General features: G+C 40.3%; 1 protein-coding gene across 6 annotated transcripts in view; it reads right to left on the bottom strand.

The window, feature by feature from the left end:
• The window catches only part of TIAM2 (TIAM Rac1 associated GEF 2), a 217,752-nt gene that overhangs the window by 82,595 nt on the left and 119,799 nt on the right, over positions 1-15,358 (bottom strand). For all 6 annotated transcript variants that reach the window (XM_073337723.1, XM_073337719.1, XM_073337720.1 and 3 more), the window contains 3 exons: positions 14,070-14,505; positions 8,486-8,658; positions 6,126-6,350 (listed from right to left, as the gene is read on the bottom strand). In XM_073337723.1, coding sequence (XP_073193824.1) covers positions 6,126-6,350; positions 8,486-8,658; positions 14,070-14,505 — 834 coding nt within the window. The remainder of the gene's footprint in view (positions 1-6,125; positions 6,351-8,485; positions 8,659-14,069; positions 14,506-15,358) is intronic.

The raw sequence follows: 15,358 nt of genomic DNA, 5'->3' as shown, positions 1-15,358 counted from the left end.
GATAATTCTCCCTGCCCATGATTTATACACTTGAAGACTAAAGGGGAAAACTTACAATCTAAAAAGCAACAACTTCAAAGTAAAACACATCCTGGTCTAACATGTTAATTACAATCTATGGGCTAGCAGCTACAATCCTCACTCTGCCTTTAACTTGAATGAGGCAAATATCCCATTGATTTCAGCCTGAGTTAAGACTAGAGGATTTAACCCCATCATGCACATAAATTAGACGTAGGGGCTATTGTGTAAGATAAGAGGTAAAAAAAGAAAAGTCAATGCAACAAACAATAGCAGGGAATGGAAGGAGAAGAAGAATGATAATGGGTATGGTAGGTGGTTACATATATGATAGGCTAGCTAAACAGACTTGATGGTTTTGAGACATTTTTAAAAAAACAAACATACACAACACAACAGAACACACTTCTGGCCACCTACCCAGCCATTATCAATTGCAGGTAGGACAAAGGAGAGGACAGTCAGATTGCCTGGCAACATGGCTAGCATTCTTCCAGGTAACTGCAAGTATTTTGTACATAATAGTAAATGCTTTGATTGATAGACGGAGATCTGCAAAGCCAATTAGGGGGAGGTTGGATGCTCAATTCCCATCGATGGCATCCAAGTCCCATTGGTTTTAAAATCTCAGCCAGAGGTTATAAGCCTCCTTGAAGAAGTGGGTTTTGGAAAGAGAGTTAAAAGAGGACAGGGATTGGCATTGTATACATTATGGTCAGAAACAGAGGTCCAGTTTTAGAGAGGTGGGCACGGGAGAAAGACATAAAGGGAGCATCCACGTAAGTGCCTTGAGAGAGAGAAAAAATGAGACAAAGGCAGAAAGATAGAAATGAGATATATTGTGGCGGATCTTGAAGACATGGATGAGATACTTGAATGATTTAGGCTGAGGGCCACTAAAGGAATTGTAGGGTGGTTGAACATGGTTAGAATGGTAGGCAAGATGGATTATTTTTGCAGCAGATACCTGGACTGGGGAGGAAGAGGCTTCAATAGCTGAGATGCAGGAGGAAAGAGGCTTGGAAAAGATTTGGGAAGCAAGGGTTGTTCTTAGATCACTAGGAGAAATGGCTCCTAGGTCAGAGAAAAATCTATTAAGATATTGGAAAACAACTGGAAATCAACTAAATGGTAAAACATATGACACCCTTATAGCATGAGATAAGCTAAGATGCTTGCACTGTTCATATCTGTGCTAATTTAACAACCTATAGGATCTGCTACAGGACTGAAATATATGTAAATAGTTAACAGATAAGGGCCTAAAGTGACATTGAAAGGTATTTAGATGCCAACTCCCACTGATTTCTGTGGGAATTAGGTGCCTAAATACCTTTGATGATCTGGACCAAATTGCCAGTCGATGCTGTTCAAGAATACGTTGCATTATTCCTGGCTTCTTGAATGCAGCTCTTTACATGGAGCTCTGACAAGGATCATTTTAGGTAGGGAAAGCCCAGTGTAACAAAAACCATCTCCACACAAATGACTGAAATGGAGTGTCAGAAGTAAGAGCCGACTCATGAAAAGGGGACAAATATAGACAAAACACATTTAAAGGTTCATCTAAATACTCTCACATGAAAAAGCTTTGTGCTCACTCAGACTGAGCCAGAGTCACAAAAAGAATAAAACTCCTTGACACATGATATGATTTTAAAACAAATTCTTCCCATTGCACCAAACAAAGCAGAAGGAGCCCAGGTAAAGGTGAGGAGAAGGAAAAGATTGGTCCAACACTTTAAACTGATGTGATTTTTCCCCCCATACACAAAACACCGTGCTCCTTGCTAACAGAAATGACTGCAACAGACTATTTGCATGAGTAAGAAGTGCAGGATTTTGCCCTGAGACTTTTTTTCAGACAGAATGTATCCTTAGAAGCTGATCTGGGGAACCTACTGTGGCCCTATGGATTTAAAAGAAAAAATCCCTGCTGTTTTATAGGAACAGCTTTTCAACCACATTACAAACACAAAAAACTCTTTGCATTCCATTCCTCAGTTCTCAGACACAATCCATATTGCACACATCTGGATGAATGAGTCACTCACTATCAGGGGACTTTGAAAAGATCTTTTTATTTTGTCATGTGTTCCTACAGAGAGCTTGAAGCAGCAACTATGGCACTCTTCCAGGAATTTGTATAACATAAGGGTTACTTCAGCTATCACTAGATCTTTGAAATCAAAGAGATGAAAAATGGAAGAGAACACAGTAAAACAACATTAGTGTAAAGTCAATAGTATCCTTTATTTACCATTCTGTCTACTAAGTTAAGAAACATTAACGAAAATATATTGAAACAACAAGAAGAATACACATGGAGAAAAACTACAGACAGCTAGCTTTTTCCAACCAGTGTCACTTTCTTATCGAAGTACAGATGTACAGAATATTTACTATATTGACCACAGTATGGAAAGGAGTCATCATTTCAGGGTCATAGCAACAGCATCAAGGCCCTGATTCCGTAAGGCACTAGGCATGTGAGTAGCCCCATTGGACTATTCACATGCTTAAAGTTAGGCATATGCTTAAGAAACTTGCTGAATTGGGGCCCAAACTTATTAGCCAACTTGCCTTCTGCAAAGGATAGAAGAATTAGCCTGCAGCCCATAATCTCCAGCCACCAACACAGTTTCTCCAAATGCAGAGATGCTCTACATCTTAAGTCTAAAGAAAGTATTTTATTCAAAACCTTGGTTGATTTCCTTTCTTGATTCAGGATCCGCAAAATGGCAAATGCATCAGTGTGAAGACCAGAGCAAGATTTCCCTAACTTCTCTCCCTGTCTATTTACTTCTTTCCATAGTGGTGAGCTATCATTAAAATGGAAGCATTTTACTGAGGATGGAGAGAAGGACAATTTTACACAGTAAAAAATAATGAGCTAGAACCTCAGCTGGTGCAAATCAGTGTAGGTCTATTGTACTCAATGAAGTGACATTGATTTACACCACCTGATGCTCTGGCCCAGTAAATCTAGATATCAGTTGTTAGTCCCTGGGTGTGCCAATTTTAAAAAAAGTAACAATCAATTGCAACTAAAGCTTTATTTCTCTTGCAGCAAAAACAGCAAGGACCCAGCAAACTGCTTTTGAAAAAGATTATCTTGGAGAACTGGTACTGTGACTTTTTACTCATGTATGTTATTATTAAACAGTATTAAATTTCATTCTTTAAAAAAAAAAATTATGAAAAGTTGGAGCTTGGGATGTCAGTTTGCCCAATAAAATAGCTTGAAATTAAAGTCATGATCTTATAAATGTTTGTTACTGAAGGAGAAATCTATTACATTTTAAACAGAAAAATAATCTGTTAAATGTTAAACAAACCATGTAATGAATTGCCCTCAAAGTGGCAATGAGAGAGAGAGAGAGGGGACAGTAGAGGCAGGCAAAGGGGAACTAGTACAGTATAGTTCAAGATGACTTTGGGAAAGCAGAATGCAGTCCTATTGATCTTGCTATTCTGGCTTTTATGACAAAATACACTTAGCGAAAGGAAACTAGGAAAACTCCCATAAAAGTAATTCCAAGCACGTGTCTGCTTTTCCCATTAACATTTCATTGCTTTAGTGCCCGCTAATAAAAAGAAAATACTTCTCCTCACAACCATCTGATAAGTGAGTTAAGTAGAATGTCCACAGCAAACGTGAATCATGTCAGCTACGTCAAAATTATTAAAAAAAAACATAATAATGTTCTTTCTGCAGATTCTAAAATGGCAGCATAAGCCCAGAATGCATTCAAGCCAATATTACTCAGAGTTATTCCATATGATCTTTTCTTTTAAAAGAAATTCGTAACAAAACGAAGAGGAACAGGGAGGGAAGCAGCCATGTGATTGAAAAATAGCAAATACATTAATGAAAACATTAAGAGATATATGCTGCCTTCTGTCCACAGCGGACTTTCCATTCATGCTGATAGACATTCCCCATGTGCCCAGATGCAGGGCCCTACTTTTGATTTATTTTGCAACATTCTTTTTAGAATAATTCTATTTAAAGATCTCCTGGACATGCACCTGACCCCACTCCCATTGAAGTCAAAGGGAGTGTTTTCATTGCCTTTAACATCAGTTAAACTGGGCCCCATGATTGTAGCATATATTATGATTTATTTGCCCACTACACAACAGTACACATGTTAATAATTAAGTGAGCCAAAGTGGTTAAATCTGGGTGCCTAAGCTGTGCCTGAAGATAAGTGTATATGCACCCATTTCATGTACATTCCCTAATGCACAAAAAAATTGCACTCACAATGTTTGGTGGCAAAATGCTACTGCAGCTCCAGAACAAAAGTAACTGAACTAGTGTTGTTAGTTCTGAGAGGAGTATGAACTGAGATGTGTAGTAAGGGCTTTTCAGAAGCACTCTACTTTGTTCTATCTCCCTTCCCATTTAACTCAATGAGAGTTTTACTATTGACTCCAATGGAGAAGAGTTAGGCCAAGGTGGAGTGCTTTTTAAAATCCTACCCATAACATATTTATGATATACTTAGAGAAAGACAAATATATCACAGCTCCCAGATCAGAGAGATGGCATAAACAGATTTCAGACTCACAACTAATCCATTAGATATGGCCCCTCCCAAGACCTTTGTATCTGTAGTTACAGCAGGCCCTTTGTGGGTTTCCCCCAGACAGTGGATCTAATTCTTTTAAAGCCCATGCAGTGGGTCACCATTCTTTGTAAGAGGGCTCTAAGTTTGCTATTACTGGACTGAGGTCCCATATTGCTCTAAAAATGTTACATCTACTGCTGGAGGCAGTCCCTGATCTAGGAGATACTTCGGCTACCTGTCCAGCAGCAACAAGTCCCAAGGCAGAGAGTTATAAAAATAACACCTTCTTCTTCATAGTTATTTTGTGGGGAGGGCAACTATCATTTTAAGCTTTAAAATTCTTTGGATTCCCAAATGTTAGAAATGCAATAATTCTTTATCAAATGCTAGCAATCAAACCCACCAAATTTCAAACCTAATACTATTAAACTCCCCAAAGTCCGAAATACCAGAAAGTTTAAAAACATATATGCACACCTTTAAATATGTACACATACTTAAAAATGAACATGTACAGACTCCCGTACTATAACCCCTTTTTAGAGGCTGGTGAATGGTGTGCGAAGAACCACATGGTGCAGGGATGTAGAGATCTCCCACTCCCTAACTCCCCTCCCGCCAAAGCAGAGGCATTCAATATCTTGCTTTTTAACAATAAAGATGTTGAGGAAGATAGAAGCTGTAAGTCTTGGGGAGCTGTAGGTTCCTATAGTATGTAGGATTTTCCCTTGGATGGTACTAAACCCAGAGATTTTACAAAGGACTGGGCCCTAAATTTAACCACATAGTGTGAAATCTTAGCCCAACGAAGTCAACAACAAAATTCCCATGGACATCACCGGGGTCAAGATTTCACACATGAAGTTCTATGGAAGAGTAGAACTTAGTATTGGGCACCAAGCACCTTTAGGTGCCTACAGATTTCGGGGGCAGCTGAGTGGGGGCTTTGTGAATCCCAGTGGGGCCTGATTATGGGATTGAAGTGCCTAAAGTGACAGTTAAGTGCTTAAGTCCTTTTGTATAACTAGTCTTGGAAGTCTTGTGTAAAGAGACTGGAGGATTTTTCCCTAAACATTAAGAATTCAGATTCCACAACTGTCCCCTGGTTTTGTTCCATATGTTAATGATGATTCATTCTTCATTCTTATGAGCAGCTAATAAACTATAAGCAACAAGAGCAGAAGACAGGAATGTCTGGCTGATAATTCACCCAACACAAGTATAACATAGACCTTGTTTGACTTTTGCAGCATGTTATAGAAATATCTATTTCCATATGTGGAAATTTGATTAGTAGTCCTTACAGGCAAAGTTGTAGTAGTTAGCTTCTATAACCACCGGCTAGGTCTTTTGTATGGCATTGTATAGCTACCAGTGATTTCCCCGTTTTGCATTGTGAATCCATAGGGACACTTGTTCTCCAAGCCTAGGAAACATTAACAAAATCTGAGCCCAGAGCAGGTGAGCCTTGTAGTCGAGACTGTGTAACAAACTCAGTAGTAGAAATTAATACATGATTTGTAGTACCTGATTCTCTATGGCCTTCCTGTTTTTTGGATCGCTGACAATTGAAAGCTGTAATTCTGCCATCTTTTTCATCTTGCTATCCATGTCAATCTTCTGGATAAGGCTCTTGGTCTGGTTTTTCAAAAGCCTGACAGTGTCCTCTTTCCCAAGTTTCTTTGCAAAGAGGGAAGCACAAGCAGAGTGTATTGCTGTAATCCAGTTTTCCAGGTCCGTCTGGCTTGTTGCCTACATAACAGATCAAGAAAGCAACATTCTAATCAAAGAGGAAAAATGGCACTTAGGTGATACTAAAAAGTTTTTGTCAGGTGCATTGATTTGTAAGAGCTTTATGCTTTAAATTAAGCATGTGTGTAGAGTTAAGTTAAGTAGGTTGCTGGTAGCCTTTTCTCCACTGTCTCATGGGGTATGTCTACATTATGATATGAAAAAACCCAGGCATGGCTGTGGCTGGCCCAGGTCAGCTGACTTGGGCTGTGGGACTATAAAATTTCAGTGTAGATGTTCAGGCTCAGTTTGGAGCCCAGGCTCCAAGACAAAGTGAGGCAGGAGGTCCCAGAACCTGAGCTCCAGTCTGAGCCCGAATGTCTACTCTGCGATTTTTAGCCCTGCAGCCTGAGCCCTGCAAGCCCGAGTCAACTGACCCAGGCTCTGAGACTCAGTGCGATGGGTTTTTTATTGCAATGTAGATGTACCCCATGATTGCTACACCCAGCCTTTTACTTCTGAGTCCTGCCAGGCCTGTGAGTGCCCTAGAATCAGCAAGCACAAGAGCACTTCTGAGAGTTGTGGAGGTGAAGTGATTTGTACGGATCAACCTTTCAGCCAGCTAAGAAGTAAAACTGGCAGGCTATGAAGACAAGTTTCCTCCAGTCTGACTTGGCCACAGGGATGGTGGCCACAAAAGTGATTTCTGAGGATAGGGGTCTGCATATTTGAACAAGCTCAAATTAGTGGAGGGAGCACAGCAGGACAAGGGAGGATGCATTTTTATGCATTTTATGTCTGCAAACATCAATTTAAAAAAATACAGCTTTGCAATAATGTATTTTTCCTTAGGAGGATGGCTGCATGTTATGAGCCTCTCCAATAACACAGACAGTGGTTAGTTTCCTTAGATTATTAACTACTTTTTTTGGGTTCCAAACGTCAACATTGAGCTGAAGCAAAACTCCCTTTGAGGCTAATGGAGTCAGGGGTGGGTCCATCTGTATGGAACTGTGGAGTGCTAATAATGTATCTGGATTTTGATAATACTGCTGATTTCCTATGAGTTGTAACGGGCGAACAATAGATGCCTTACAGCATAAGTTACGCTCCGTTTATTTTAACCCCATCCATTCCAGCCCCTCCATCATTTCTGTAGCTGTGGCTGGCTGAGTTCACTGATGAAGTATCATCATGCACCTGAATGGACCAGTGACAGACCTGGAGGATCTCTAAAATCATGACAGCATCAACAGTTATCATAGTTAACTATTGTTTTAATTTCATGCCTGCAGCCCTCCTCCTTGTCAGGACCAGACATTTCTCTCTCTCTTTTTTCCTCTATCTGAACATCATTGTTCTACTGTTACCTCTCAAAGTACACTTCTCACCTTAAGCTCACATTACATTTGGCTATCTAATTCTCGGGTCTCTTGACTGACTCTGATCATCTCCCCTGCTACACATCTGGGTTACCCTTCCTGTTCCCACCTCTTCTTACGTACCCCTTGCCTTTCCCTTCCCCAACGAGCAAAAAACAGCATTAATGGAGTGGAGAACATGGCGCTTGGTTTTCACTCAGTCCTCCCTCTGGCAAAAATCCCCATAAAACGTCAATGAAAGTTTTGCTTGAAGATGGGTTTGAGTGAAAGTCTGAGGTACAGACTAAGATTTAAACAAACATATATATAGTTTATTGCTATTAATCATGTTTATTACGAGGGCCAACCGAGAACAGGGCCCCATTGTGCTAGGCACTATACAAATACAGAGCAGCTGACTATCCTGTCCCTACCCTGCAGGGCTTACTATCTAAATAGATGGGACAGACACAGGGTGGTAAAGGAGTAGAACACACAGGCAGTGTGAACAAAGTGATTGTAGCCAACAGCATGTTAGTTTCACAATTTCTGGGAGCAGGAGGGAGGGTTTAGTTAGGAGGGGATCAGATAAATGGAGAGAAAAAGGAAGGGAAAGGGAGTGACAGAGACAGGGCAGTGGAGAAGAGGGTAAGAAGGGTAGCTGTGGAATGAAACTAAGGTGAAGAGACTGTAAAGGAGCAGGAGGGGCAGGATGGCGCAAACAATCAATCAGCACAGGGCACATAACTAATTATATTATATATAAAGACATAAATAAAAAAATATTATCCTTACCTGAAATAGATACACATCTCCAAAAGAATTGCTGAGGCAAAACACATTTTCCTTCTTGGGATGTTCAGGGACAGACTGCACTATGCTGTCCTCTGCAAACAGAGCATATCTTGGTGAATTGTTCTGTTCCATGGAATTCCTGCCATAAGTCTCATAAAAGAGCAGGGTACAACCTTTGGGGAAAAAAAAAAGAGAGAGAGAGAGAGAGAGAGAGAGAGAAACAAAGTGAGGTTCCAAAGTTCTTTTACACTACATGCTGTAGGAATAAAGAATTAAGATGCAAGACACATGGCTGTCCACCATTGGAGTTTGAAAAAGAAGTATTACTAAACCAAGAGAAAGGCAAAGGTTAATGGTGGCTTTGTCAGAAAGAAGGGAAAACTGATAACTAATAATCAGGAAAAATGTTTTCTGAAAGACAGACTTGGGCTGAAAAAAAAATAAATTATAGCTTAGTAAACTTTGAATGCCAAAATGCTAGAGCAGTGGTTCTCAACCAGGGATCTGGAGTCCCCCAGGCAGCCGCGAGCAGGTTTCAGGGGGTCCGCCAAGCAGGGCCAGAATTAGACTTGCTGGGGCACAGGGCAGAAAGCCAAAGCCCCACCACATGGGGCTGAAGCCCGGGACCCTGAGCCCCACCACTTGGGACTGAAGCTGGAGCCTGAGCAATGTAGCTTTGTGGGGGCCGCTGTGGCATGGGGTCCCAGACAACTACCCTAACATCAGCCCTGGCTTTTGTATGCAGAAAAGCAGTTGTGGGCCCCAGAGTTTTTATTGCATGGGGGGGCGGAGGAGGCGGTTCAGAAAGAAAAAGTTTGAAAACCCCTGTGCTAGAGCACATAGAAAGGCTGCTCAGCTGAAGAAGCTGTTGTGTTTATTTAATAATTTGTGGAGCCAGTTCTCTCTCACTCAGTCACCTGGGAAACCTTAATATTTGCTAAAGGGGATTAGCAGATGCTCAGTACTTTTGAATTTCAAATATGTACAAAATGAGTAAGCATCTCTGGAGATTAACTTTGGTTCCCTTGTTTCTATCTGCAAATTCTGTAGTCAGACACTGTTCACTATCCAAATAACTTGGATGTTTTAAAGGATTTCCCTTTCTTGGACTGCATTCTCAGTTTTTCAGATAGAATGACATGCCAGATAGCAGATTGCCACATCTGCATCCTGGAACTAAAACTCAGTAACTAAGCTGATAATCATACATATAACAAAGAGACGGTTAGGGGTGACCCGATCACAGTCTATAAGTACCTACATGGTGAAGAGAAATTTGATAATAGAGAGGTCTTCAATCTAGCACACAAAGGGTATAACAAGATCCAATACCTGGAAGTTGAAGATACACTAATTCAGACTAGAAGTGAGGTGCAAATTTTTAACAGTGAGGGTAATTAATCACTGGAACTATTTACCAAGGATTGTGGTGGATTATCCATCACTGGCAATTTTTAAATCAAAGTTGAATGGATGTTCTAAAAGATATGCTCTCATTTAAACAGGAATTAATTCAGGAAATTCCTATGGCCTGTGTTATACAGGAGGTCAGACTAGATGATCACAATGGTCCCTTCTGGCTTTTTAATCTATTACTATATATCTGTCCTGAACTATAGAAATATACAGTAAAGGGTTTGAAAGGGAGCCAAACAAGGATTAACATTCTACCTTTTTCCACTGTTTTTCAAATTAAGAGGCACTGTCATGCAGTGTAGGCCGAAAATGTAGGTTTTGCCAGAAAGTGGTGATTGTGAGAATAGTGGTGCATCTTTATGTGTGTGCGCGCATGCATGTGCACTTATGGTGGTGTGATGGGGATGTCATACAACCCTAATACAAATAGAAATGTTTCAGTTTTACATATGCTTTTTAAAAAAAAAAAAAAAAAAAAAACCTGAAAATAGATTTCCTCCCCCATTTTTAATGTTCCCCTGACTAGTGTTGGAAATCCAAAATCACAGCATTCTAGTTCTTGAGAACTGGAGGTGCAACCTAGGTCACCAAGTGTAGATGTAAAACCAGCTCCAGCTTTAAACGTCCTCACTATTCAGGGTTGTTTGGATTCTGCTCTCCATTTTAACCCATTACAGCCATCGGTGCATGCTGGCTGTTAAGGACTTATGGAGTTTGGAGCCAATGTTCTGGTTGTGACCCATCTCTATAGAGAATTAAGAGAAACAAAAATTAATCTGACCAGTCTCATTTCATTTTCTAGTGTGAATTAAATGTAAACAGTAAATTCATAAATTAGCACCCAGGTGGCCTGAGTGCTGGGTTGACACTCAGAGGAAAGAATTCTCTCCCTAGTATACCCCACTGAGGGCACTCCAGTCCAATAGCTGGAACAGTCTACACAGCCATTTGTGTGTCCTTCACTACCAACACACACACACACACACACACAGAGGGTGTCTGACACAACTGACCAGTATAGCCGCAGCTTTGTCCCCAGCCTGCTATGCTCTGCTTCCCTATACAATAGAGCCACACTAAGGGCACTGTGCAGATGCAGTGACAGGGGGCATGATTTGCTCTGAAATAAGAGGCATTGCACCTAGTGTAGTCACTTATAGCTCAGCAGAGTGGGCATAGCAGTACCAAATCCAAATTCCCCACTTGCATACATCAGCAGCAGCGTTTTACAGCCACTATGCACGCACACATTGCACAGACATAAATGACCACATAAAATGCAAGGAAGGTGAGAACTGGGTTAGAGGTTTAGAATTCAAGCCTAGTTTTAATGGGTTGGTGCTTTGTTCCTGTATATATTTCCCAGTTTTCTTCAGTCAGAGAGCACTGTACCATCTCAAAGTATTTTTGACTTATCTGGATTTATTGTTGTTTATAAAAAGTATAATTATATTATTTTAAAATTCTTTCTAATATCCTTAAGGTGTTATAAGAACATAAGGAAGGGTATTTCAATCCATATTTTTATCCTGATAGTTTTTCACTAATTTTAAGTTTTTCAGAGGAGCAGGGCATGTTTTAGAGTTCAGCCACGTAACAGCAGAACTATGGATAAGTCCACACATTCTCTCTACTCCTGATGCTGCACTGGAACTGATTATAGTCTATGTGTTTTGATCAAAGCTTATACTCAGGGGGAACTGGTGGGAAAGCAAGTTCCCTTGTTAAAATAAATTAATTAGAGGGGACAGATGGGAAGGACAGTTCCCCTTGTTAAAGGTTTACTATTCAAGCTCAGGTCTTGTCAGCACACTAAGTAAAGTGGAGGCCTCAGGACACTGATAAATCCAAGTTTGGCAGGTAACCAGAAGGTTGTAAGCCTTTTCCATATTTATAATTAAACACATATCAACAGAATGCAGAGAAACATGCTGTTCTCATTCACATACGTGGCTCTTTTAAAAATGTATTTAAAAATATCTTGGTTATTTAAATTTCCAGAATAAATTAAACCAAGATTTTATCAAAATCTACACAAGGAGTTCTGAAGCAAGTTTCTTGATCTTAATATAGTACGCTATATAAATTAAATAAAAGAAGGCGGCCTTGAAATCCACACAGACAAATTTATTTTGGCAACAAAAATCTTTGCAAGACAAGTAAAGTGTATGTATGAAAAAGGAAATGAAGGAAATGTCTATTTATGAACAACTAACAAAGACAAAAAGATCCAGCACCATGAAGGTAACTATAACACTAATCCCATGTGAAAAGCACTCAAGATACAGTAATAGGACTCTCACAAAACAAGTGTAACAAACTGGATTTGTGCTGGAAATGGCCCACCTGATGATCACTTTAGATAAGCTATTACCAGCAGGACAGTGGGGTGGGAAGAGGTATTGTTTCATATTCTCTGTGTGTATATAAAGTCTGCTGCAGTTTCCACGGTATGCATCCGATGAAGTGAGCTGTAGCTCACGAAAGCTCATGCTCAAATAAATTGGTTAGTCTCTAAGATGCCACAAGTACTCCTTTTCTTTTTGCATATACTTAGCCTAAGGTGTTTTGTTGGTACTTTAAGAAATCTTTCAAAAGACAGATTAAACTCATATTTACACTTCAGTGTCTAAACAAAGGTGAGGAAAGGGTGGTATTCAGATACTGCTTTTTCTCTTTACATATGCTATTTGCAGGCGTGATTCATTTTACTGCCTCGGTCTAGTGATAAAGACAAGTGATGTAACCTGTTAATTAAGGCTTTGTCTACACTGGACTTTCATCTGTAAAACTTCTGTCATTCAGGGGTGTGAAAAAACACACCCCAAATGACAAAAGTTTTACTGATGAAAAGTGTTGGTGCGAACAACGCTTTGTCTGCAGGAGAGCTCTCCCACCCACAAAGCTACCGCCTCTCGCTGGGGGTGAATTTTTTTTTTTTTTGGGTCAGTGGAAGAGCTCTCTCCTGCTGACAAAGATCAGCTATCGTGCACACCTTTTAGCGGCACAGCTGTCGCAGCACAGCTGTGTCGCTAAAAGGTGCATAGTGTAGACATAGCCTCAGTCTGACTGCATTTTGATTGCTTAACAACAGATCTCAGAATTATCGTGCAGAATTATTGTATTTTTTTCTTTCCTGCTGGTTTACTTTGTATGAGTTAACATTGCAACATTTTGAACACCACCAATACTTACAGCACAGAATTTATTTTTCTTCAGGTCTAGACCCATGCATGGGTCAGGTAATAATTTTGAAAAGTGAAACCTGTGGGAAGGTTATTCTATTCTCTCCTCCAGCCTCAAATATGCTAGGAAACTATTTACTTTGACTATTTCCTTACTTATTAACTTAGCATTATATTAACTAAAAGGCAATTCCCAGCAGTATAATCTATACAATTTAGGAAATCACCTGTTAAATTCCTCTGCCTCCCCAAACAAGTCGTACGTTGATTTTCCTCCACATATTTGCTGACACCCATCCGCTGCTGGTAATACACCTACTTCCTCCATTACAATCATTAGTAAATGTGCAACCTTAGCTCTGACCCAACAAACATCCACCAACCCACAAACAGCGTTTTCCCCCCAACAGATTGGCTCCACACTGTGCTGTTTCATAGTAAGGGAAGCACACCCAAAGCTGAAGGTGCAAATGTAGGCCCACTTTTAGGAAGGTACTTAAGCACATGCCTATTTTTAAGCATGTGAGTAGACGACTTGTGTACTTAAAGTTAGTCATGGACTTAAGTATCTACCTGAATTAGGCTTTGTCTACACTACAGACCCTACAGCTGTACCCATGCAACTGCACTGCTGTAAGGTTTCCCGCGTAGCTACTCTATGCTGGTGAAAGTGGTCCCAGTGGCATAATTAAACCACCCTTAACAAGTGGCAGTAGCTATGTCGACAGGACAGTGTCTCCCACCAACATAGTGCTGTCCACACCGGCACTTCTGTTGGTGAAACTTTTGTCAGTCGGAGGAATGTTTTTTCACACTCGTGATCAACAAAAGTTTTACAGACAAAAGTGCTAGTGTAGACAATGCCTAAGGTCTTCAGGGGCTGAGTTTCAGTTCAAAACGTTATCTAGGTTTCATTTTAAAAGACCACCAAACAATGGATAGCACCTGTGTTGGCAGGTTAAAAGAGTTTAACAATGATTTACCTTTGAGTGTTATCCAATACTGTTTCCACTTTCTCCGTGCAACCAGCTCAAGTTTTTTCTCCTTCTGTAGAGTTACCAACGGCTTGAAGAAGAGCCACCCAGCTTTGCGCACAACTCCTTGTTCTCTCTCATACAGCAGATCCAGTTGCTCTAAGGAACTGAATGATTCACTGCTGGAGTCCTCTGTGTCTGTTGATGTGTCCGTATTCTCAGCGTTAGTCCTGCTCATGTCCAGCTCCCGCATGAAGTTTTCGTAAATGTTCTGCCGCAGGGCATCACTGCTGATTGCATTAGTGGATTCACTTCTCTGGGGCAGAATATGGCCAGAGCCAGGTGACCACAGTAAACCAGACAGCTGCGAAGGTGACAGAGTGTCCGTAGCAAGGTTATCAATTCTGCTGTCGAAGTACTCACTCAGATCCTTGGATTTTGGCTCCTGTAAATAATGCAAATTGCAAGTAATCTATGGCGAAGAGACATATTGTCTTGTTTCATGTTTTGTCATTGCAAACTCCATCACAGCATGCCTGCTTTCACCATGATGGTGCCTGTTAATCTTAGCAATCTTTGCTACTGTCAGTACTACTGCAACATTTATGTTCAACAGAATCCCAATAAGTATAATTGCCAAACCAGCAGTGTTTCCTGACTCAACAGGCCTTTAAAAAAAAAAAAGTCATAGAACTCCTTGATAATTGCTGTGAGTTGATTTCCAACAGCCCAATGGGCATTGTGAATAGAACCACATACCTCTGACAACCGTGAATTCACCTTTTTTCTGAGCATCGTGAAACAGGGACATTGTCTTTTACACCCCAACCTGACTATAATAGTAACACTGAGAACAGGGGTTTTATAATGGGTGAAATTAAATTCAATCTAGGTAGCAAGGTTTCAATATCTGACCATTTAAAAACTTTGGATCTTTGGATTAACAGATGTAAGCTGATTACTTTAATGGAGCTAGGCTCATTTTGCCTCCTGAGGATCTGAAGAATGTCAGTCTGAAATATTTTTAAACCCATTGAATTCACCATCTACCAACCAAGATAAATGTGCTCAACTTTGTTTTAAAACTAAGAGAAAGTGTATTGGATGATTTGCACAAATCCAGGTTTTAAAATGCAGTGGTGTATATTTTCTAAAGATTGTAGACATTGCTATTTCAGTGGGGGCTTGACTCCCAGATCCAGCAGTATATTATGAAATCCATTTGTATTACTCATGCTTGTATGATGCAATTTCATTTCTTCTGCAATAGAGCAGGGCAGTTCCCTTTTAAGCTCTTT

This window comes from Lepidochelys kempii, chromosome 3 (assembly GCF_965140265.1).
Source record: "Lepidochelys kempii isolate rLepKem1 chromosome 3, rLepKem1.hap2, whole genome shotgun sequence".
In the NCBI taxonomy this organism is placed as follows: Eukaryota; Metazoa; Chordata; order Testudines; family Cheloniidae; genus Lepidochelys; species Lepidochelys kempii.
This window is presented reverse-complemented; position numbering and strand designations above follow the sequence as displayed.